The sequence below is a fragment of the Orcinus orca genome, chromosome 10 (genome assembly GCF_937001465.1).
Source record: "Orcinus orca chromosome 10, mOrcOrc1.1, whole genome shotgun sequence".
Taxonomy (NCBI): Eukaryota; Metazoa; Chordata; class Mammalia; order Artiodactyla; family Delphinidae; genus Orcinus; species Orcinus orca.
This window is the reverse complement of record NC_064568.1, coordinates 15436657-15462382: the sequence shown is the minus strand read 5'-3', so window position 1 is coordinate 15462382 and position 25726 is coordinate 15436657. Positions and strand designations below refer to the sequence as shown.

The 25726-nt window shown below is 37.0% G+C and overlaps 1 protein-coding gene across 7 annotated transcripts in view; it reads left to right on the top strand.

The window, feature by feature from the left end:
- Nucleotides 1-24359: 24359 nt before the first annotated feature.
- Nucleotides 24360-25726, top strand: part of CHL1 (cell adhesion molecule L1 like) — an 88341-nt gene continuing 86974 nt past the window's right edge. For all 7 annotated transcript variants that reach the window (XM_004274766.3, XM_033437181.2, XM_004274767.4 and 4 more), the window contains exon 1: nt 24360-24500. In XM_004274766.3, the coding sequence (XP_004274814.1) occupies nt 24410-24500 (91 nt within the window). In that variant the 5' untranslated portion in view covers nt 24360-24409. The remainder of the gene's footprint in view (nt 24501-25726) is intronic.

Below are 25726 nucleotides of genomic sequence, written 5' to 3'. Positions count from 1 at the left end.
AGTGCCCCAGAGCCACAAAAGGAACAGCTGCTTGAACATTACTTGCCTTTTGACTAATGGGCAAAAGCACTGCATGGGACTTACATGTGTAAGTCTTAAAACAAAAATAATACCACCAACAAAAAGTATATTAAAAAGTAGCATTAAATCATGAGAAGAGAGGGGTCATGGATGCAGAATTATCACGTTTTGTTCTTTGAAAGTGTGTGAGGGGGGAAATGATTTTTCCCTCTAGTTTCTTGGCTGAGAACCCCCTGTAATAAAAAAAAAAAAAAAAAGAGAGAGAAAAATCAACATGTGGGAAAAGAAACAGAAGTTTAATAATGTATATATCTCCTGTATATATAGAAGATATGCAGGAAAACTGAGTAACTCTCCAAAATGGCCCAAGTGATAACCTTAAACCGTCTTCAGCAAAGATAAAAGGAAGATATTTAGAGGTAGGAGAGGAAGCCAGTTAAGTGAGTTTATGAGGAAAAAGCACAGTGAACAAGGGTAAGTTTATCGTGTCCATTTAAGTCATTGCTTTCTCCATGAATAGGAGTTTCTAGAGTTTTACAGTCATTCTTCTCTTCCTGGTACAGAGAGGGAGACACCCTAGAAATGAGAAGATTACCTTCATAAATGGAAATAGTGTAACTATCTCTCACAGAAGAGTAACTTCTACTCAGTTTTTAGAACTTATCCTGTGTTTGCTGTTTCTTAAAATAATCAGCCTAAAATGATCCGTATGCCAAAGAGGCATATTTGGGCCTGGTAAGTTCTGTTCCCCTTAAAAAGGAAGGCTTTTTTCTGTTCTGAATCATCCATCTCTACCAGAGTCCTTAAAAACATAAAGGAAAATGTTAGCCCTATTCTAAGAGAATGAAAAAATCAGTTCTCTACCTCTAGGTAATGCAGTTGAATTTGGAAGTATTATCAAGTGAAACGCAATTTGCTAAGCACATGAAAAGGGCCCATGAAGCAAAGCAATGACGGTGGCTTTTCTTTTGCACTTCCTTTACTATTTGCTCTTTACCGAATGGCAGACTGCTTGTCTAGTGAAGAGGTATGCTCTGTTCCCTTGTTCCAGGCTTAGGTGACCATAAGTAGATTTGTACAATCATCTGCCAACTCTTAACTCTCCCTCATTTGGTTTGAGTTTAGAAGATGGACCCATAGCACGCCTCCTACCTGGGGGAGGATGGGAGTTGGAATCACTGCACAAGTCTCTCTAAAGAAACACTCGTCTAATTTTCATCAGCTCACCATCTTTTTACGTCTTTGATGTGGTGAGGAGGTTAGGACCCTTCTTGGTGAATGCTATGATTTATCCATCATATTCTTTGGAAGGTATTTCTTGAGTGTCTTGGTGTCTCAGCTGAAATTTCTATTTTAGCAGCCCCTTATACACTGAATTCCTTACTTGATAAATGTTTTGGTTTTTCTCCAAACTGAAAACTACACCTGCCTGTCATCGAGTTCAGATCTGTACTCCAATATATAGATTTTTATATTTTTACAGATACATTGCAAGTGATGAAAACTGAGCTCACATTAGTTAATGTCAAATATGGAATTTATTATTTCATTTAAGAAAACTGTGTGAAAATATGGATGGATCTGGCCTTACAGATACTGATACAAGGACTCAGATGCTTTCACCTCTCATATCTGTCTCTCCTTCTATCTGTGTGTACGTTTCACTTTCTCTTTAAATTGACTTATCCATGAATTTAGAACCATGGTCACTGGCAGTTTTTGATCCATGCTTTCATAAATTCATGACCACAGGGGAAAAGAGGCTTTGGGAATTCTCAGGGTATCGTTTTCATTACTCACACTTGGGCCACACATTCATATATCACAGTGACCTGGAGAAGTCAGGGGCTGTGGATGCCCCACCTTAGACCATGAGGCCACACCTGGGACAGAATGCGTGGGAAGTTATTTAAAAAAAAAAGGTAGGATTATAGACACATAATAGCTGTTCATCATATCATGACAAAAGCACTGTAAGGGGGGAAATATAGACTTAAATCAGAGCAGAATAGTTAAAGCAACGTACATATGATTTTTTTTTAGGTTTGTTGAAATATATACGCATATAATGACAGCACTTAAAGTGCATAGTGAAGTCGGGGGGACAGGGTGAACGATAGCAAGTGTGGAGAGGAGAATATGTGCATTGGGAAGAACAGAAAGAGGTGTTGGAATTCTGAAGTTAGTGAGAGGGGCATAGATGGGAGAGGTACCAAGCAAAAGGATTAGAACAGAGACATGGTTAGAGGATGGGGCGATAAATATGAGGGCGAGAGCCAAAGATAATGAGAGAAAAGGACCAGAGATTAACACAGGGAAGACAAGAGATCAAAAAAGTGTCCTTTGTTGTAAGAAAATTAAAGTGATATTATTGTTATCTTCATCATCATCTTTGCATTTGCTCTTCGTTGGCAAGTAGAACATTTTGGCATTATTAGGAGGCATATTATACTTCGGGGATTGTGGGTGACATTGATTTCATACTTACAAAATGCCTTTCAATATGGTGTGAACAAGTGTAATAATAACAATTCTTAAGTAGAGCTATTTTTAATCAATGGGAGATAGAACATCATATATTTTAAAATCCTACAATACTTCAGACACTGAAGAGAGAACAAAACTGTATCCAGTCGTGCCTGAATGCTGTGCATTATAGCAGTACCCCTTCTGATAGAATGCTTGAAATATCATTTGGCTGTTACTTCTCCCTGGGTTTGCTTTGTATCCCATGGAGATGATCTGACCTTAAGCTTTTGTTAGCTTCAAAGAGAGCTCCATTCTTGCCTCATCTCTGTGGGACTGAAGAAACAGACCCTCGGTTAACAACAGGAGACCAAATTGATTTTAATATTGTGATTTCTTTACTCTGATGCAGAAAATGTCTCGGCCATCTCAGTGGGCTAGTGATTATAGAGCTGAATTAGACTTCAAAATACAAACTAACTCTGTAGGTCTGTTATAGCTCTAAGGTCCAGAGGTAGCATGTATTAGGTGGCCCACTTGATAATCATCTGTGATTATGTTAATGGACTCCTAAGTGGACTTGTTACTTCCATCGGAGGGTATACAACCGAACTTCTGCACTGTTTTCAGTGGTTATGAGTCCCAGGAAGAAACAGTGTATCAGCCTGTGAATGTTGGTTGGATATATCCAATGAGATCTCCCTCAGAATTTCCGCCCGGTATGCTAAATAGGCATAAAAATGTGTTCTTCTAGGAAATATCTATTGGAGGTTGAGATAATATAGTGGGTTGAATTGTTAAAAACAGAATCCTGTGAATCACAGATCTGACCCAAATATATCTTGACTAATAATTTTTTTTAACATTTGTATATATTTACTTCTTGAAAGAGAAAACAGCAGCTTTATTGAGATATAATTCACATACCATGCAATTTACTCTTTGAAGTGTACAATTACGTGGTTTTTAATACGTTTGCAGAGTTGTGCAACTATCAACACTAATTGCAGAACATTTTCAGCTCCACAAAAAGAAACTTTGTACTTGTTAGCATCACTCCCTATCCCCCTCCCCATTCCCCACCCCGGGCAACCATTAATCTACTTCCTGTCTCTGTGGATTAAAATATTCTGGACATATCATATAAGTGGAATTGTACAGTAACCACACAATATATGGACTTTTGTGTTCCACTGTTTTCAATTAGCATGACTTTTTCAAGACTTATCCACATTGTAGCATGTTTCAGGACTTCTTTCTTTTGACTAGTAATTTTAAGGGTACAGGTAAGGTGAAGCCCTGTGTAAAACTGGGCCCCTTGCATGCTCTCATGCAGCAAGAAAGGACGTGGGAACTTCACTGGAGGTTGGGGGCTTCTTCCTGCTTCTTGTGCCTTGTGATTACCTGAGGGAGAAGTACCTGACTTCCGGTGAAATTCCCACGTCCTTTCTTGCTGCCTCAGAGCATGCATGCTGCCCAGTTTCACACAGGAGGTCTCTAAGTGATGTGTGTCATTCTCATTACTTGTACAAAGGAGTATTTTGATCATAAAAATCTCCATTTTATGTTCAGATAATAACACCACTTTTTTCAATAGACTATGCCCCACTAACCTTAACATCCCGGGTCGTTTACCATAGGCAGTGTTAGACAGTCAACATTTCACAGATAAGGACTCTCTCACTAGTCAGTGCCATTGACTTATTTGCAAGGAAGTCTGTCATTATCTCCATTAGCTGGAGATTGGACTGGGCCACCTCATTTATTTCTGAGAGGTGTTCTCTTGGTAAAGGGAGGTATTGAATGGCGGACCTGCTGTTTAACCATATTCTTCCTAAATTTTTTCCTCAGTGATGTGGTTACAGAGATGAATGAAACAGCCCCTGCTCTCAAATATTTTTACAATCTAATGAGGGGAACACAAAACTAACATCACAGATAAGGAATCTAAAACCCCAAACATGGTATGTGGCACAGAACAAGTCTTTCAACAGATAGCGATTTTTTTAAAGTAGTATGAACAGTGCAATGGTGAAGTGCTATAACATGGTTAAATACTGTGAGAAGGATAAGGTTTTTAGTGGATAATGCAATTGGTACATGTTTCAAGTTTACTCATTCTGCTGACATTTATTGAATAATTTCCCATGTGCCAGACACTATAGGAGGATAGATGAGACAGAATTCCTGCTTCCCATGAGCTTTCGGTCTTGGAGGGAACATAGCCAGGTAAATAAATAACACATTGTGGCATTACACTAAGTGAAGTAAGTCAAAGACAAATACTGTTCTTACTTGATTGTGTATATTCTCACTTATCTTTAGAACCTAAAGAAGTTGAACTCACAGAAATGGAGAGTAGAAGGGGGGCTGAGGTGTGGGTGCTATGGGGAGATGTTGGTCAAAGGGTACAAACTTACAGTTGAAAGGTGAATAAGCTCTGGGGATCTAATGTAAAACAGGGTGATTATAATTAGCAATACTGTATTATATACATGCAAGTTAAGAGACTAGATCTTAAATGTTAACACCCCACAAAAAATGGGTAATTATGTGAGGTGATGGAAGTGTTTTTAAAAAAAACACATTATGATAAGGGTGCTTTGAAAAATTTATCAGTTATCTTTCAGAAGAGCAGCACAGTTGATCTCCAGAAATGCAGAATCAAGGTACAAGTTAAATCTTGAGAGATGAATCAGCACTTGCTGGGGTAAAGCAGGAAGATAAAATGCTTTCAGCGGGTTGGGGGAGGAGAAGGGGAGTGAGATGGGCAAAGTATAAGGGAACGCAGTGGGCCCAAGGAATTGTAAATATTTACCATTGGTTCCATTTTGGGTGATAAGGAGAGAAAATGGTAAGTAGATTAGGCCAGGTGATAAATAATGTCGATAGGAATAAATTATAATAAAAATTTCCAATATTGCTACCAATTTTTGAGAACTTGCTATGTTCCAGGTAAAATACTAGGTAGAAATGTTGCAGTGCTGAATGCTCATAGCATATTTGGAGGACATAGTATCTTGATTTTATAAATGACAGTCTAGTCCAACAGCTAATTAGAAGTGTGTTGGTGAAAACCCATTCTCTTTCAATGAGTTTACACATGGTGAGAGAATGGGTTTATATGTTACGCTCCCATAGGCTTGGAGGTTGCACATTGTACTAACCTGATTGGGAAGCAGTGAAACTACATCAGCAATGATGGGTGGCTTCAGGACGACAATTAGTCCCCATCTATAGTTTGCATCTGTGTGCCTCTGCGAACAGCCATGGTAACACAGAAACCTACAAATAGTGAGCTTGCTTGGAAATACGACATTTAAAAAAAAGTCCACTTCCCTTTGCCTTCCATCCAGGTCGCAGCACCTGGTCCCACTTTAACACAAAATGCTTAAGCTCATCTACCTAGAAGATTTCAGTAGGGGAATGACAGGATCACTACTGGGTTTCAGAAAAACAAACTGGTCAAGAATTTGAAGGGAAAAAGTGGGAAACTTAGAGAACATGGAATTAGAGAAAATTGTTAGAAGCCTGCCATAACGGACAGCAATAAGGTAGTAAGAGTAAGAGTTGCCTCTCTAGAGAGGCAACCATAGATCAACTGACAGAAACGAAAACTAATAAGATTTGTTTAGGACACTGAGGGGACTCAAGCTTTTAACTCTGATCGTGGCAGGCTTGGTGGGGGGTGACGGTGCTGAGATATAAACTGCCATGAGAGGAAAATAAATGCACCTCTGGATTTGCTGAGTTTGAGGAATCTAAAGGTTGAGGTTTGGGTCTTTCAGGTGGAGATAGATTATAGGCAGGCAGGAATTTGATCTGAAGCAGAGTCCCTGGGGGAGAAGACATGGATTTCAGTGACGTGGTTCAGTTGTCTTCGCGGGAGTGAAGGGGAAAGCACATTCAATGAGAAAGACTGAATGATTCTTGCTCTCGTGAGTTTATAGTCTAGTGAGAGATAAATATCATCAGATATCATGCTGGTGAATGTGTACTTACAAATTTGTATACATGTTCTGATGGGAAAAGTCTTGCTTCTAGGGGGGGAAAAACCCCAGTGTAACTGAAGCCTGTGATAGTGAAAGGTCTTCTAAGTAAGTAAAGGCGGGTTGGGAAATGAAAGATAAAGAGTTGTCTCTGCAAAAGGTGATGGAAGTGAAGAGTGATCCAGACTGAGGTAGAGGCTTGTGGCAAGAGATAGTTTGGAGTGTTTGGGAAGTTAGGAGCTAAAGAGAGAGCAGTGAGGGATGTGTGCAGGATCTAGACCATTCTGAACCTGTGGAACTGTTGCAGGAAGGCGGGGGACCCCTTCCAGGGCCCAAGAGTGTGCTCTTGTCTAACACTCAGAATGAATAGTCGAAAGAGACACACGTGCTGACAAAACAAAAGACTTTATTGGGAAGCGGCTCCCCGGCGGAGAGCAGCAGGGTAAGGCAAGCCAGGAGAATTGCTCTGTCACGTGGCTTGCAGTCTCAGGTTTTACGGTAATGGGATTAGTTTCCTGGTTGTCTCTCGCCAGTCATCTTGCTTGGCCCGTATTTGTTCTGTCTCAGCGTCCTTCTTGGTGGTGTGTGCATCTCTCAGCCAAGACGGATTCCAGCGAGAGGGTTTCTGGGAGGTGGCAGGATATGTTGTCTCCTGTATCCTCCTTTTGGCCCCTCCTGAACTCTCCCGCTTAGTTTTCGGTGGCAGCACCTTGTTCCTCATTGGGACCTCTTGTTGCAAGACAACTCATGCAATTTGTTACCATCGTGCCTGGCCAAGGCAGGTGGTTTCCGCCAACCGTTTCCTGAGAGAACAAGGTAAGACTTTTATATGTCTCCTAAGAGTGAGATACCAAATTAGGTTTTCCTATCTAAACAATTGTTAACCTTCATCTTCTTTACCTGGATAATACAGCCCAGGTAGGGAGTGCTGTGGAACCAGAGCAAAATAGAAGGAAATCATCATCTCCCCAGAGGGTCTGCATTAGGAGAGGGGGGAGTCTCATGAAGCTTTCGCCACAGCTTTTTCTGCGTGCACGAACAGGCATGGCCGGCTTAGTCCACAGACCACGTTTTTGTGTCACCTAGTGCTTCAGATGGCAAATGACACATGTCTGGAGAAACTAGATTGTTCCAGCTATACATCGCCCCCCCAAAAAATAAGGAGAATGCAAAAGAACACTTTTTGCTGCTTCAGAGAATTGATTGCCAGCCTCTAGTGGCAACTGTAACCCAAGAAATAAGCAAAAGTGACTTGTCAGAGTCAGCAGTTATCTTCTGAGTACCATTATCCTCTGTTGAATGATTCAATACATAATGGAGGTGATTTCTGGTTGCTCAGAGAATGGATTTCTTTGCAATTGCCTAGCTCTTTGCAGAGACTCAGCATTGTCTAGTTAAAAGTGTAAGGAGCAAAATGCAGAAATCATGCTGTGAAAATCACTTGTAAAAAGATACATCATTGCCATACAGTAGTTACCCTTGTTGTGTGATTACTATATGGAAATTGCCTCCTTGCCTGGGATCTTCTTGCACAGAGAAGTCCCGCTTCGGGTGGTTGGATGGCAGCTTTATCAATTACTCTCTGATAAATTACACGGTAGTTATACCTGATCATGGATAAATGTTACTTCCTTTTTGACTCTTTTAGATCTGTTGAATTCAGGTTGTGTGACAAACCACAACATTAATGAAAGAAGCATACTTCTAGCATATCATTTATTAAGGTTAATGGTATGTTAGTAGCAAAGGATGATAGTTTGAGATCTCTCATTCAAGGGAAAGATCTCTAACAAGGAAGATATTATCATGGCTAAAAGTCACTTTTAGTTCACATCAAGTTTCATCAAAACATTTAGGAGACACCTTCTTTGTCACTGTCATCTGAGAGTGACTCAGGATATTCCAATCGTTGACTGAAAAAAAATGCACAATGTAAGAGTTGTGAGTTAAATTTTATTGGGGGCAAAATGAGGACCATAGCCCAGGAGACAGCATTTCAGATATCTCTGAGAAACTGCTTCAAAGAGGAGGGGAGATCAGTGCATACGTGATTTTGGTGAAGAGGGGATACATGCAGTCAAGCACACATTTTTGCAGAAGGTTATTGCTAGTCACGAGGAGCAGATGTCGACGTTTATGATTTTAGTACCTTTCTAGATAAGAGAGGATGAAGAATTGGGCTCATAAAATCGTCTACCGAAAATATCTAACTATCCAAAGTCCTGTTCTGCCAGTTTTTCCCAGAGCACCGAATGCCTCGTTCCTGATCTCCACCCTGCAGTCACAAGGAAGCTTGTGATTTAATCCTTGTAGAGGCAGATGGCAAGTGCCAATTTTTAGTTGGCACAATGCATATAGTATTGTCTTTGGAGTCACAAAATGTAATACTAAAGAAAATTTTCTATAGTAGACAGAATGTTCTTTGTACTTAGAAATATCCAACGAATGAATTAATGTTGGGAATGTTGATGAACTTAAAAACTTTCATAATACTGGCAGCAACGTATGTCCTCATTATAATTTATAGCTGGAGAAGTTTAAAATGTTGGCTTTTCCTTCAGTCATTCTTTTTCTAAACTGAAATGAGAAGAAATGACTTTCCCAGGAAGAGCCCCATGGTCTTCAGTTGTTTAGTTCTATAAATATCACTCTATAATTTTGTTGACTTAAAGAAAGACACACAACATAAGGGTTGTGGATTTAAGTTTTATTCAGGGACCTTACTGGTGACTGTAACCTGGGAGGCAGCCACTCACTTAGCTGTGAGAAAGCTGCTCTGAAGCAGTAGAAGAGAAGTCTGTCTGTCTGTCTGTCTGTCTGTCTGTCTCTCTCTCTCTATCTATATATCTATATATATACACGTGTGTATATATACATACACACATGTATATGTATGTATGTATGTATTTTTTTGGCTAGGAAATAAATGCAGTCAAGAATACATCTTGGTAAATGACTACTGCTAATCACAAAGAACAGATATCTCAAGTTAATGATTTTAGTGCCTTTCTATTTATGGGGAGATGCAAGAATCTGGGGTCATTAAAATTCTTCCTGAGAGATGCATCTAACTATCTAAGGGCCTGTATATCCAAAGCACAGAGGGCCCCACCCTGTTTTTCATCCTGAATTTCTTTCAGGTGACACAGTGTGTGGGCAAAGACAGTGGGTTATGACTTAACCCTTGTGGAACTGAGTGGTAGACCAACATTCTTTTGTTCTTCTTTGTTCACAGCTTGCCTTTTTCACTTAACAGAATATCCTAGATATATGATAGCATTTATGTAACAACAGATAAATTATATCCTTATAGTATATATGTTCCCATAGAAAAATGTCTGGAAGTGGTCATACCTTAATTGTTGGCTGGGTGGGGTGGAGGGAGAAGGGAGGTATGTAATCTTTTAATCTAATTATTATGATTAAATATTAATCTAATTGTTATTTTAATATTATATATTAATATGTTATTTTCTGTTAGAATTTCACAGGGTTATGTTTTTGTTATAAAATAGGTAAACAACAAAAAATGTAAAATGGTATGTGATAATACCAAGTACAATTTTAAAAGTATTATTAGTGTTAGAATCAAAAGGCATAAGATTGTTTCATATTGTTAACATATGTATTAAGAAAGCTGTATAACTCTACCACAGAAAGTTGTATCTAACTGGTTACTGCACAAATAAAACAAGGTAATCAGTTCAGAACAACATATAAGGTGATATTGCTTTCTTGTTCTTATTCATGGAAAGTGAGTCCAAGATATAAAGGGTTTAGAGATCTAGGTCATGGGCCCAGGATTCTGCATTAATTCTTCTCATAAAAGTACAAAGAATGATGAATGAACTTTGTTAGCTCTAATGCCATCATTGCTTTGTGACCACCTAGAGGGGTGGGATAAGGAGGGTGGGAGGGAGACGCAAGAGGGAAGAGATATGGGGATATATGTATATGTATAGCTGATTCACTTTGTGATAAAGCAGAAACTATCACACCATTGGAAAGCAATTATACTCCAATAAAGATGTTAAAAAATTAAAATAAAATAAAATAGCTAACTTTTGGGTGAAGGAAACAAAAGAGTAATGATGAGCCAAAGGAAATTATAACCTATTTATAAATTTCTCTTAAGTACTTAGAAATCATCCTTTGAATTTTATGACTTGAATTGAATAGGATTGCTTTTTAGGACTTGTTTGGGCACAAGCTTAAAATTTCTAGCATAACTAGGCATTCACACATCTATCAGACTATTTGCAAAAAAAATACACCTTTTTATAAATATAAATAAAGAAATCCCATTTTGACAACCCATAGACTGTGATAATGCATAAATATTATTTCTTTAATATGCCCCAGATCTCATTAATCATAGTTGATTTGCTTCACTATATTCCACCTAAAAGTTTTGAATTGACAAGAGGGATATTTTTATGAACTACAAATTTAGAGAGAAAATAAGTCGAAAGTTTTAGTATTACTATATGGCCGTTAGCATTTTTAACCAATAAATTGCCTCAGATGCTTTTGCCTCAGAAAATGGGAAAAGAAATGGGACAAAACAGAAAAAATGAAAAAATTAACAAGTGCTTGTGAGATAGTATAGACAGAAAATCAGAAGGAAGATACCCCAAATCATGGACCTGTTACCTTCATCATCCAGCCTTGTCCTCCCTGAAAGACCTAGTAGTGACCTGTTCCTGTGCTTAATAGTCACTAGAAGTTGTTAACAGTGATGACCCTCCCAGTCACTATAAGATTCTTAAGTGCCTTTCGAAGATTAGAGAAAAATAAGACCACACTCAAGTACCAATTGTTGGAATTTATTCCTTAAAGAGTTTGAAATAGAATAAGGTTAAGGGCAATGGTGTATAACTTCTTCAGACTTATAAGTATCTTTGTTGAAAGTGCCTCCTTATAGAAAGTTTACAGCATATAATAATTTCTTGATGTTAGCATCTTGACCTAATCCAATTCATTTTTTTCATCATTAGTTTTTTTTTCTAGATACTGATAGTTTCCAGGACTTAGAGGAAGAAGAGGGTTTTTGTCCTTTCTCGTAACCTGGCTATCGGGTGCTATGGGGCAAGGACTGTCTTAGGCTGAAGTTTCCCAGGAGAATAAATACTGGGTTGGCCAAAAAGTTTGTTACAGAAAAACCCAAATGAACTTTTTGGCCAACCCAATATTTATTAACCATCAAAGAAATACACGTGCTCATACCTATGTGTGCTCACACACGTGCACACTACACTCACTTATACCCTCTGCTCTCTCAGCTCAGTGCAGTCCTGGCCATTAAACCTTTGAGGCATTGTGATAGAACTCTGCAAGAAAGCTTCTGTAGAGGCAGCTGAGTTGCTGTTCTAGCTGCTGGATTCAGCTACCCTTCAAGTTGGAGAGTGAGGAAAACACTCTGAATGCAGGAATGAGTAGGATCCTTAGCCTGGAGTGCAGTGAAATTGTCTGTAGTAGGGCTTGCTTGATTTTTGTATCCCATTTATGCAACGGCGCTTGTTGTCGGGACAAACGTTTCTAGCAAGGCCACCTGTATCTTGAACACCACTTGTTTTACTATAGAACATTCTTCTAACATCTTTCCTGGTGATTAACAAGCCATCTGATATTTTAGAAAACAAAGACAGCTGAAGTACTTGTAGTAGCCAATTCTGCTACATTTGATTAGAAATTAAGAGTTATGATTAAAACCTTTCAAATATTATCTAAACTCACTATGGGATAGATTAAAATTACATCCTATCTATGCAGCTCTAACATAGTTTATGTTGAAGTATTCTATAGTAAATTTTAGAAAGTAAAATATTTCACTTCTGTTGGCAATGGTCAGAACCACTAAAAGCTATGAATATAGTTGGCCTCAAGTTGACACTGATAAAATTGATATTCATTGGAAGTTCTATTTCTGCTAGCTGTTATTATTGGAACAAGCCTAGCAATGTTTAGATCAATGTTTTACATACACAAATCCATATTTACTGTAATAAGTAATTCAGAAAATTTAATTTCTGAGTTGTCTTTGGGTAAACAAGAAAAAAGTGTAGAGTTTTATCAACATTGTACATGTTTATGCAGAATATATTTTGTGAACATGTGTATGAAATTCATTTATTCAGAAAGGTTTATTGAGTGTCTCCTACATTTTATTTTTTGAAGTTATTTATTTATATTTTATTTTTGGCTGCATTGGGTCTTCGTTGTTGCATGCGGGCTTTCTCTAGTTGCTGCAAGCAGGGGCTATTCTTCCTTGCAGTGCGCGGGCTTCTTATTGCAGTGGCTTCTCTTGTTGCAGAGCACAGGCTCTAGGTGCACGGGCTTCAGTAGTTGTGGCACGTGGGGTTAGTAGTTGTGGCTCACGGGCTCTAGAGCACAGGCTCAGTAGTTGTGGTGCGTGGGCTTAGTTGCTCCGCGGCATGTGGGATCTTCCTGGACCAGGACTCGAACCCGTGTCCCCTGCATTGGCAGGCGGATTCTTAACCACTGCACCATCTGGGGAGTCCCTCTCCTACATTTTAGACATGCAAAATAAGGGCAGATAGCATCTGGTGCCTGCCTCGAGGAATGTACAATCTCTTACAAATCCGTGCACGAAGCAGGTGCAAAAACAACTTGAGAACCGTTTTTTAGTTTTATAAGTAGACTGTGCACATGAAAAGCATTTGACTAATACAGAAAAGTGAAAAACCATATTAAAACCATCCAAAACTTAGGGATATTTTTTAATCAGTTTTCTTTTTTAAAAATTGTAATAATTTGTTGTAATCAAATATTATATCTATATAATTTATCCTTTTAAAAAATTATAAAATTCTTGCTTATGGTTGGTTTTTAGCATTGATTTCCAGACTCAATGAAACCTATTTTCACATATGTTTATGTCATTGGTCTTAAATGATAAGGAAGAGAGTTTTTAACTTACCTGGGGGTAGACCATTTCCTTTTTGAAAATGTCTTTATTGATACCGAGCAAAGTTGAAATATATAAGGAGTAAATAAAGAGGCAATAAATAGAGGGGATAGTAGTTAATGAAAGGAGAAAAGTAGGGGAGGATAAAAATTTTAAAAATTGAGCTTTGATCTAATTGACAGCTGGATATCAATAGTTTATTTGTTAAAAGCTCTTAGCAATCTTCCGGAATTTTAGGTATTGTGAAGTGGGGCTAGAAGTGAGATAGAAAAAGGAAATGGAGTTGTAAGGATGCTTTCTTTAATTTATGAACTTATATCCTGAGTTGATCTTTGATTATAGTTCAGAAATCTGTTGTAATTTCTTTATGTATTTCGATTCTCTTATTTTAGAAAAGTGATTTTTGTTTTTAGATGAGACTATAATCCACAAATGTTTTCACTCAAATTAGAAGTGATGGACTCTTCTTGGTTGAGATAATTTTAGAGTGATATAAAGTTGTAGATTATCTAGTTGGAGATAATTTTTTCTCTGAAGGAAATGCTCTATTAGTGTATTTTAGCCAATTTTTCTAGGCGATATTATTCAAGACCTGATGGAATTATTCAGTAACAAACTTTCCATAGTAGCTTTCCAAATATTTCTTACTTATTTTGATGTGTTTTCTTCTAGTTTTATTCTGATAGTCAGTAAATGTCTTGAAATCTTGAAGATTATTTCTAAATGGCTGTAGATGTAATAGTTAAGAATAATGGTTCTAGAAACATAATCCACTGGTTTTAACTTCAACTCAACATTTTAGTTGTAAGACTTGGGCATTCTGTATTTCAGTTTCTTTATATATAAAATAAGATGTCATTGTAATATCTACATCATGCAGATATGAGAATTAAACGTAAAAGGAATTATGACATAAAAACTGCTCAGTAAAGTTTAAAGGCTGATAGCTATTATTGATCTCATCATTAACAGTTATTCTGATGATGACTCATGAAGCAGTTTCTTCCATGTGTGGATTTTGATGAAAATTTCACAAACACACACACAAATACACAAACAGATTTTCATAGTCAAATAAGTTTGTGAAACCCTGAATTTAGCAAAATAAGGTTCTCAGCCTTTATATGCTAATATGCACTGAAAATTTTCACAGGTGCATATAATAGAGCATATAGCATATCCCTAATTTACTGAGCACACAACCTTCTTTTCACCAAGCACACTAAACACAAGTATAGCTTGGGGTGGAGGGGGAGCTTTTCAGCTAAGGCAGTTGTTCATTGGGCAGGACTTCATGGAACAATGCAGGTCATTTAGGATCCATGGTTCCTGCACAGAAAATGCTAACAGCACTCCCCAGTCATTGTGACAACCAAAACTGCCCCCCTCTACGCACACACACATAATCCAGGTGCCACCCACATTTGGATCCAGTAGGCTAGAGGAACACAAACTGGTTTTGCTTTCTTGTGAACTGGCCATCTGGAATCCTCTAGGAAGGAAGCTAATGTAATGCCTTGTGTCCCTAGAACTCCTTAAAAAGTTTGAAAAGTGGTTACATGAATTTATACATACGTAAAAATTCACTGAGCTGTACACCTGAGTTCTGTGTCTTTTAGTACATCTGTATTATTCCTCAGTTTTTAAAAAACTGACTATGTGATCATCACTGATACATGAGTTTTGTGAGAAATGACTCAGAACATGACTTACATGTGGAAGCGTAATTTCTCCGTCCCTATAGTCAAGTGACCTTGAAATACGGTGGTATTGTTTTTCTCCATGTTGAAAGAATTTGAATTAGATATCACTTCAGAATACTGCCTGGTAAGAATTGTGGATCTGTAGGTAACTAAAGGGGAAAACAAAAAAATATTATAGTCAGTTATATTCCTGTCAGAGCTCAAGCACAGTATTTTGCTATTTAATTAAACAATTGGTATTATTAATGGTGTTAGTTTATTCAACATAATTATTAATGCTGACATTTTTCCAATAACATCAATTTGCTTATAATAAAAATCTACATTTCTCTGATCTTCTGTAGGGAGGATGAATTACCACTCGAAGCAATTCTTTTGTCTTGTCACTTCAGTGACATGAAACAGAATTTGAATGGATCTGGCCATAATGTACAATATTTCCTTTGTTTTCAGAGCGAAATGCCATTAGCAGTTATTTCAGGATTAACATGTTTCTGCCACTTGTAAATTGATTTATGGTATTAGCCAAGCATGTCAGTGAAAAAAAAGCCTTTTCATTTTCTTTGTGTTTATCCTTTCCCAGTTTCAAGGTGTTGAGTGATTCAGATCACACTTTAGTCTTACCAAAGTACGCTGGACTTCCTCCCCATAAGACCTAATTCTTGAATCAGGGGAATAGTTTGCCATAGCTTGACAAGCACGTAAAAAGGAGTTTCATAAAGGGACACTTGAGGTCACAGGGAAGTGAGGGTGACATCCACCCCATCATGAAAACGTCAGATAGCCTTATATAAGACGCTTGCTGTTGCAGCTCACTGATTCTGAAGCCCTTATTGTGTGAAAAGAAAATAAAAGTTAAATAATTCTGTGTTGTGGCACTGTCCCAGACTATTACACAAATCCAATGAGTTATTTTTAAAACCACAATTTGGACACCAGTGTCCTAATACATCCCTTCCTGCTGACTATAATAAAGGTTGCTGATCTATTTCAAGCTTCCCGAGTAGAAAAATGTTTAATGATTTAGTGTGCCGAAGTTAATTCTGATCTCTAGAAATCACAGTGGCTACAACAACTCAATGCTGTGTCTTAGTGAAAAGGAATGTCAGCACAGCACTTTTTGGGACCGTTTACCTTCTATGCCTTCTTTAGAAATGGCACGTGGACTGCCGCTGACACGGCTGCTTTGTGTAACTGCTGCAGCAGAAATGAGGCTTTTAGAAACAGTGATCATAAGAGCTGGGGTTTTTTCCCTTTGGAATTGCTTTATAATAGTCTCTGTTTAGAAATTTGACCTGCACATGTTTGTGAATAATTATTGACAGAAAATGCCAAGAATGTGAAAAATACCACCAAGATAAATTTTACTATCCTGAACTAGCTGGCTTCCTAAGCTGCTTTTGATTCATTCACCTCACTGGTCAGATTGTATTCCTTTTAAAATGAGGTAGACATGTCTTTATTTTGAAATTCAAGTATATGAATTTGTGTTACATTATTTCCTTCAAGTAAAAAGAAAAGTGTTTATAATTCAACAGGACCTTGGAGAACAATAGTATCAAATGTTTTGAGTAAACATGACACCATTACTGTTAAGTGTAAAAAAAACAAGTGGTTATTAGGGAACGATTATTATTCAGAATATATTAACGATAGCCTGAGACCTTTCATTTTAAAATACTTGTGTTTCTCTTTGATTTAGAAAGGTAGCATATAATAGTCCAAGGTGACGATGTAATCTTCACTTCTTTTATTCCTTTTTGCCTTTCTTATACTTCATTAATGGAATTTAAAACAGACTCCAACAGAAACAATGCGAAGTCAGTGAGGTAAGACTGAAAGCATGAAAGAAATATCAAAAGACATCAAATATATACTAACAGCTACCCAGATTAAAATAATTACTATATATATTGGGCTTATATTTTCTTTTGTTGGACATTCCAAACCCATAAAACAATAAGGAACAGACATTGTGTTACATTATTTATTTGTTGTGCAGGATGTGTGGAACAGATACACTTATGTTAAAGGGACCCAAATTCTTCTGAATCTAGTTCAAACAAAAGAGGTCTGGTTAGCATGGTAGCCTTAAAGGAATCTTTCTGCCTATGATTTTGTTTTTGTTAAAGAAGTATGCCAGTGGAAGTTCTCATGACTTTGTTTTGCCTAAAATAATCTCCTTATTGCTGTTGGAATATTTTAGGCTAATCTCTGATATCCACAAACTGAATAAACATTTAAAAATATCTCTATTATGGAAATATTAAAATATACCCCCAAATAGAATAGTGTAAGGAACTTCCATGTATATCTATTGCATAGCTTCAACAATTATCAATATTGTGTCAATTTTTTTTATTCTATGTGCACTATATCAGTTAGCTCTTTCTGCATTGCAAACCATGCTAAAACAGATTGATTTCATACAAGAACCATTTATTATTGTTCCTAGGTCTGTCTGTTTGGGTGTGTGGAGGAGGAAATAATATATTTTTCCTTCTACTCTCTTGGCTGGGTCTCTGTAACAAAAGACAGATGAACAGAAAACATGCAACTTTATGTCATGTAAGTTTTATGTGATATGGGAGCCCTCATAAGGAAGTGAAGGAAGACCTGAAGAGGTGGTTACACCTGAGTATTTTTCATGCTAGGTTTGGGAAAGAACGAAAAGTCGTGGGGAAATACGGTAGAACAAAAGGGATCTGAGCTAAGTATAGTAAACTGCAAGAAAGTTGGCAAGGTCTGTTTATTTAGATTCTTGACAGCATCCCTCCATCTTTGGAGATAAGGATGCTTCTTTTCCTCTCTGTATAGGGAGAGCAACTCTTACATGAGGGTTTTATGAATTTGCTTCAGGGGAAGGTCAAAGAGTCTTCCCATTCCTAAAATTCCTTCAGCTTAAAATATTCAGTATGCCAAAGTATCACGTTTTGGGGTAGTGTGTCCTGAAACCTGTCAAGCAGTTCTGCTGATCTTAGCCAGTCTGGGCTGATAGTGGTCAGGCTGGCTCTTGCATATGTGGCCAACTGATGTATCTGGGGCTGGTTCGTCTAGGATGGCTGTCCTTTTACACTGGTGGCTGGTTGGCTGTTGGCCAGGATTTCAGAGGGTGATGGGTGATGTCGTGCATCTTTCAGCAGGCTAGTGCAGTCTACACTGAGCAGTTCCAAAAGAGAGAATAAAAACACGCAATGCCCTAGCTCAGAGCTCACTCGATTGGTCAAAGGCTGGCCAGATTTAAGAAGTCAGGAAGTACCTGTAAAGTCATCTTGCAATGCATGTGGATGCAGGAGAATTGAAGACTTTTTGTTTTCAATCTATCACAGTCAAAAAAAAAAAAATTATAACAGTTCCCCCACACTTTTAAAAAGTCTTTTTTTAGAGTGTTTTAAATCAATTAATATCATTTCACCATTGAATACTTCAGTGAAAAGTGTTTTATTTTTTGGTCATTACAGTTTTATTAAATAGAAGCCATACAAGTTATCTATACTCTTTGAATCAGAATATTATTACTAGAGGCTATATCCCGAGTACCACTAACAACAAAGTGACCATCGCTATCACTAGTAGTAAATTTCATTTTTTCTCCTATCACGTATGCTAAACATTTATTGCCTCACTTAACACTCATAAGTGTGTTTACAGGGCAGCAACTCATATTCATTTATAGAGGTGAATGAAAAAGGTTAAGTGAACTGCCCAAGGCCACATAATTAGTGAGCAGTCGCTTTGAGGTCATGATAAACTGACTCCGTTTTCCATGTTCTTATTTACTACATACCACGCTCTTCTGTGGCTGGTCAGCAGGCCACAGTCTCTTGACATTTACTTGTGGAGGCCAGGTGGAATGAAAAGGCTAAGCCAACTCTCTTCCATTTCTTAAAGCAGAAAATGAATTTAAGGGAGTCAGTTGTTTCTAGATTTACCAGAGTGGAGCTATTTTAAGAACATGAGAAGGATCTATGAGGTCACTTTCTAATGTTGTTGATGTGTGTATGTTAGAGGCTGTTGTTTTGGAGAAACGAAGAGCTTCATTTCCTTATTGCTGTATTGGAAGTGTCTCATGTGGTATGCATGCCTGTCCATGTTTCAGTTGCTGTCTCGAAACCAATGTGTTCTTAATCATTGTGACTCTAGTCATCCTGGAGAAGCTGAAGCAATCAGGAAGAGTCAGATGTTAATGACAAGAAGACATCTATGTCCGTTTGAGTGAGATGTCAGGGATGATTTTCTTCTTTCCGAGGATGAGCTAGCATAGTAAGAAGATGTAACCCAATTGGTCCAGATTCATGAAAATTCATTGATTCTTTTTTGGATCTGAGTTAATGTCATTCAGACATCCGTTTTATGTGACTGTGCCTCAAAAATAGTTTAGTACATTTTTTTCTTGTCTAAGTGTCAGCTCCATCCTGAGTTCCAATAGTAGCTTTTATCTTGAGGTCTGGTGTGAGGCATTAAATTCATATTCTTGGATGAAAGACAAGTGAGAACATAATTTTATTGCTACCATAATTTTATTGCTATCTTACTGTTGTAAAACATAATTACTAAATAGTATGTCCTTTATGCATTCTGACAATGAGATTATGACTGACTTTTCCTTTTCAATAGGAAAGCTATTTGGGGCTGTCATCATCATCACATAATGGAGTCTTGCTTGTAGGGGGTCACATTTTAACTTCCAATGACTTTTCTATAACAGCCTCTTAACATAGAAGTCTCAGGTAAATTGAAGCTACTCCCTGCAGGAGATAAAGTCAGATATCAAACTAACCATTATCCATATTCTGGAAACTGCTGGTGTCATCAGTGTTTGTTATGGCGCTTAATTTATAGGCTTATTTTAAGCCAAGGCTTCAATGTGACATACTTTTATGGGAGAGAATTTCTTGCATCAAGACCATGTAGTTAAAAATCATTAAAATTACGAAAGTCATATCATCACTATTGAACAATTCATATCTATAAGCTATTTAATATGGCAATTAGAGACTGTTGAGCTCACTAGCCCAAATCAGTAGGTTAATTGAAATTAAGCCTGTTCTCACATATTTGATTGTCTGGTATTTTCTCTATTTCTGGGTAGGATGATATATTAATCTGGACATATGGTCTCCTAATAGCATTTGAAAGCCTTATTCCTTACGGATAGAGGACAGCTCATTAAACAAATACATGAAATGCCCTTAAATCAGCATTGAATATTAAGGGAACAGAGTATTAAATAATAGATAGCAGGTAAAGAGTGATATATAACTATAAACAATGAATTTAGATTACTATTACCAGAGTGTTTCAGAAGAGAGAAGGAAAGGGAAAATTCAAAGCCCACAGCATTAATATTTCCTTCTGACTTTTCATCTTAGAAATAGCTAAATGGTTCAGTATCCCCCAAGTTTATACAAATACGCAGAACTGAGTTTTTGTCCTTAGGCAATGTTCTGCTTTTTATAATGAAAGCAATTTTTTTTCACATTTTGTTTTGTTGACTGGAATAATTCTTTCACCAGGAAAATAGGTGTCATTTAACATAATGACACATTTGAAAATACTTTTAATTACCAATGTAAGTTATTTGTTATTTTAGGAATTATTCTGAACCACACAAGGGTAGGTTTTTTGGGTTTTTTTTTTTTTGCGGTACGCGGGCCTCTCACTGTTGTGGCCTCTCCCGTTGCGGAGCACAGACTCCGGACGCGCACGCTCAGCGGCCATGGCTCACGGGCCCAGCCGCTCCGCGGCATGAGGTATCTTCCCGGACCGGGACACAAACCCGTGTCCCCTGCATCGGCAGGCGGACTATCAACCACTGTGCCACCAGGGAAGCCCAAGGGTAGGTTTTTGTTTTTGTTTTTTCCAATTCCCATTTTACAAATGGGTCAATTGATGTCAGACAAAGTAGAGTAATGACATTACTCTAATTTAAGAACAAACATTCACAACGTTTTGTGGGGTGGATGGCAGTATTTTCCTTAGTGCTCAATGTAACTTTTCTTAAAATATAAATGAGATTATTGTCTCTTCAGACTCTCAAAATTTTCAAACAGCTAAACAGCAGCATTAGTTACTATTGTAAATTTTACCTACTTGCATAAGTATATGAGAAGTACCGGTCCATAATATCTTGAGGTACAACTTGAGGTGAAATAAAAAACTCAAAATATTTGGAGTTAAATTTAATGTCTTATCTGACTGTATGGAATTAATTTTTCTACTAGTTGTAAGTGAATAAATTATTTTTATGGAAAAATTTATGTACCTGAAAAAACTAATTATCACATTTTGAAGCCAATTCATTTTTATGAATACACTATATTATTTGCAAATTTCCTCTCCCATTTAGTACGTTGTCTTTTCATTTTGTCAGTGGTTTCCTTTGCTGTGCAAAAGTTTGCAAGTTTACTTAGGTCCCATTTGTTTAATTTTGCTTTTATCTCCTTTGCTAAAGGAGACAGGTGCAAAAGAATATTGCTACAATTTTTGTCAAAAATTGTTCTGCCTGTGTTTTCCTTTAAGAATTGTATAGTGTCTGGTCTTACATTTAAGTCTTTAATCCATTTTGAGGGTTTGTTTTTTTTTCTTGTATATGGTGTTAGAGAATGTTCTAATTTCATTCTTTTACATGTAGCTGTCCAGTTTTCCCAGTACCACTTATTGAAGAGACTGTCTTTTCTCCATTGTATATTCTTGCCTCCTTTGTTGTAGATTACTTGACCATAAGGATGTGGGTTTATTTCTGGGCTTTCTATCCTATTTCAATGATCTATGTATCTGTTTTTGTTCGAGTACCATACTGTTTTGATTACTGTGGCTTTGTAGTATACTCTGAAGTCAGGGAGTGTGATTCCTCCAGCTCTGTTCTTCTTTCTCAAGATCGTTTCAGCTATTCGAGGTCTTTTGTGTTTCCATACAAATTTTAAAATCATTTGTTCTAGTTCTGTGAAAAGTGCCCTTGGCATTTTGAGAGGGATTGCATTGAATCTGTAGATTGCCTTATGTACTATGGTCATTTTAACAGTATTAATTCTCCCAATTCAAGAACACAGTATATCTTTCCATCTGCTTGTATCATCTTCAGTTTCTTTCATCAGTGTCTTAGGTTTCTGAGTAAGGTCTTTTACCTCCTCAGCTGGGTTTATTCCTAGGTATTTTATTCTTTTCAATGCTATGGTAAATGGGGTTGTTTCCTTAATTTCTCATTTTGTTACTTCATTGTTAATGTATAGAAATGTGACAGATTTCTTATATTAATTTTGTATCCTGCAACTCTACTGAATTCAGTGCTGAGCTCTCAGTTTTTGGTGGTGTCTTTAGGATTTCCTATGTATATTATCATGTCATCTGCAAACAGAGACAGTTTTACTTCTTCTTTTCCAATTTGGATTTCTTTTATTTCTTTTTCTTCTCTTATGGCTGTGGCTACAGCTTCTAAAACTATGTTTAATAAAAGTGGTGAGGGTGGATATCCTTGTCTTGTACATGATCTTAGAGGAAATGCTTTCAGCTTTTTACCACTGAGTATGATTTTAGCTTTGGGATGGTCATATATGGCCTTTATTATGTTGAGGTATGTTCCCTCTATGCCCAGTTTCTGGAGAGTTTTACATCCAACACATATAAACAGCTCATACAACTCAACATTAAAAAAAACCCAAACAACCCAATTAAAAAATGGGCAGAACAACTGAATAGATACTTTTCCAAAGAGGAACTGCAGATGTTCAGCAGGCACATGAAAAGATGCTCAACATAGTTAATCGTCAGGGAAATGCAAATCAAAACCACAATGGGATATCACCTCACACCTGTCAGGATGGCTATCACCAAAAAGAGCACAAATAAGAGAGGATGTGGAGAAAAGGGAACGCTCATATACTGTTAGTGGGAATGTAAATTGCTGCAGCCACTGTGGAAAACAGTGTGAAGGTTTCTCAAAAAACTAAAAATAGAACTACCATAGGACCCAGCTTTCCACTCCTGGGTATACATCCAAAAAAACCCCAAAAGACACAATGCACCCCAACTTTCATTGCAGCATCATTTACAATTGCCAGGGTATGGAAGCAACCTAAGTATCCATCAACAGATGAATGGATAAAGAAGATGTGGTATTGTATATACAATGGAATATTTCTCAGCCATAAAAAAAAAATGACATTATGCCATTTGCAGTAGTATGGATGGACTAGTACGGCATTATGCTAAGTGAAATAAGTCAGACAGAGAATGACAAATACTGTATGATATCACTGATATGTGGAATCTAAAACATATAACAAACTAGTGCATAAAGCAAAAAAGAAGCAAATGCACAGATACAGAGGACGAAGTAATGGTTATCACTGGGGCAAGGGTAATCCTAGGGATAGGGGAATAAAAGGGTTATTAAGGGATTACATGAAATCGTGTGTGAAACTTTTAAAAATTGTAAATTACTCTAGAGCTTAAAGAATCTTTGATTTGATTGAAAAACAATACATTATAAACAACGTTTGGATGTCTATTATCATAATGTTTCAGAAGAAAAGGAAAATCATAAGAGAAAGTAAGGGAAAATTGATATTTTAATCCTTACTCTATTTATGTCAACATTGGAATGAATAGACATTCTGCCGAAGTGGAAAGTAACTGATGCTCTTATCTTCTGCTTGAATAAAGCCTAGATTTGGAAATTTTAGTTGACATGGCCAGTCCTTATCCATTTGTTTTTCCTTTATCCCTTCCCTGTATATTGCTATTCACCATCTGTTAGTGTGATAATTTTGAACATGAAAAGGTATTTTGCCAGGAAAATTAAAAGTTAAATTTGTGATACTTAATGAATGACTTAGATGGGGTTGAATGCTTGATATAAAGAATTGATTGAAAGAGTCACCTTTTGAATGAAATGACCTAAATGAGGTTATTCTCATAGCCACCGACATTCATTAGAGTATACTAGAGTACCTTCCAAGTACAAATTCCTCTGACCAAAAAAATACGATTTATTGGTTTACCATATAGCATTTATCAACTGTCTTTTATTTTAAATACAAAGAGGAAAAACTAAGATTTGTGTGGAGTTATTTGAGAACACTTTCATAAGGAGGAAATTATTACCAACAGAAAAATGTATTCAATTGCTGTTATGTTGACCTTTTACAGTACATGAACTTAGAATCCCTACAGTACATGAATTTGTTAGTCTTTTGTTTGTTTGTTTCCAGGTTAACCACGTTCTTCTCAGCTTTCAACCAAAAGTAAGAAGAGACATTAGGATTTTCATTCTTTCTGGGTTGCTTCCTTCCTGAAGAACAATGGGGATGCTGTTAAGTGGAAGAGGATTAATCACATCTCTAATTTTCTTCTTGTTAAAATTCTCAACAGCTGTTGATATACCACTTTCAGGTAAAGTGACAACATTCAATACCTACTTATAAAAGTCAATATTTGCATTTTGATTTTTAAGTAGAATAATTATATGTTAAGGATGTGATTTTTCTACCATATTTCTACAGATTTTACAGCAATCTATCATCAGAATTCATGTTCTCCTTTTAAATTTTTCAGAAGACTTACATTTGGCCGCTTGCTATAATTAATTATTTTGCAGCTTTTAGCCTCTTAGACAAACTTGGCACATAACAAGAAATATAACCTATAGATCAGGTGCTATTTCACCGCGTAAGACAATCTGCAATATTAGCAACAGCTATTACTTTTATGTATCAGATTAGTTTATTTTAGGGAGAAGTGTGACTCCAGAAGTTACTGGCATTCAACTAATCAGGACAAAAAAGGAACTGATTAAACTTTGTATTGTTTTCAAAATGATTATATATTTAAGAGTGGTACACTATTGATACTATGTATAAAATAGATTACTAGGGCTTCCCTGGTGGCGCAGTGGTTGAGAGTCCACCTGCCGATGCAGGGGACACGGGTTCGTGCCCCGGTCCGGGAAGATCCCACATGCCGCAGAGAGGCTAGGCCCGTGAGCCATGGCCGCTGAGCCTGCGCGTCCGGAGCCTGTGCTCCGCAATGGGAGAGGCCACAGCAGTGAGAGGCCCGCGTACCGCAAAAAAAAAAAAAAAAAAAAAAGATAACTAGTGAGAACCTACTATATAGCACAGGGAACTCTACTCAGTGCTCTGAGGTGACCTAAATGGGAAGGAAATCCAAAAAAGAGGGGATATTTGTATACGTATAGCTGATTCACTTTGCTGTACAGTAGAAACTAACACAACATTGTAAAGCAACTATACTCCAATAAAAATTTTTTTTAATTATATATTTAAGAATGAAAACAATTAGAACAATATTAAAAAGCCGTTTTCATAGTACACAACTAAAAGTGTAAAATGATACCACCTCTGCAAATTTAGAGCATTCTCTAGGGTGAATTCATATCAAAATGTTAGTTGTGATATATCTTAACATATATTGGTAAAATGGATGTAACTCTATCATAAATCAGTTTCAACAAGTTATAGTAATTAGTTCAGAAAACAGTACACGTGCAAACACAATTTATGTAATAGTGTATCAACTAATGTACAGGTTTGGGGAATTTTTCGTTTATAAGCACATAGGATTTTAAAAAAGACCATTGAGAGATTACTTAGGTATTTTTA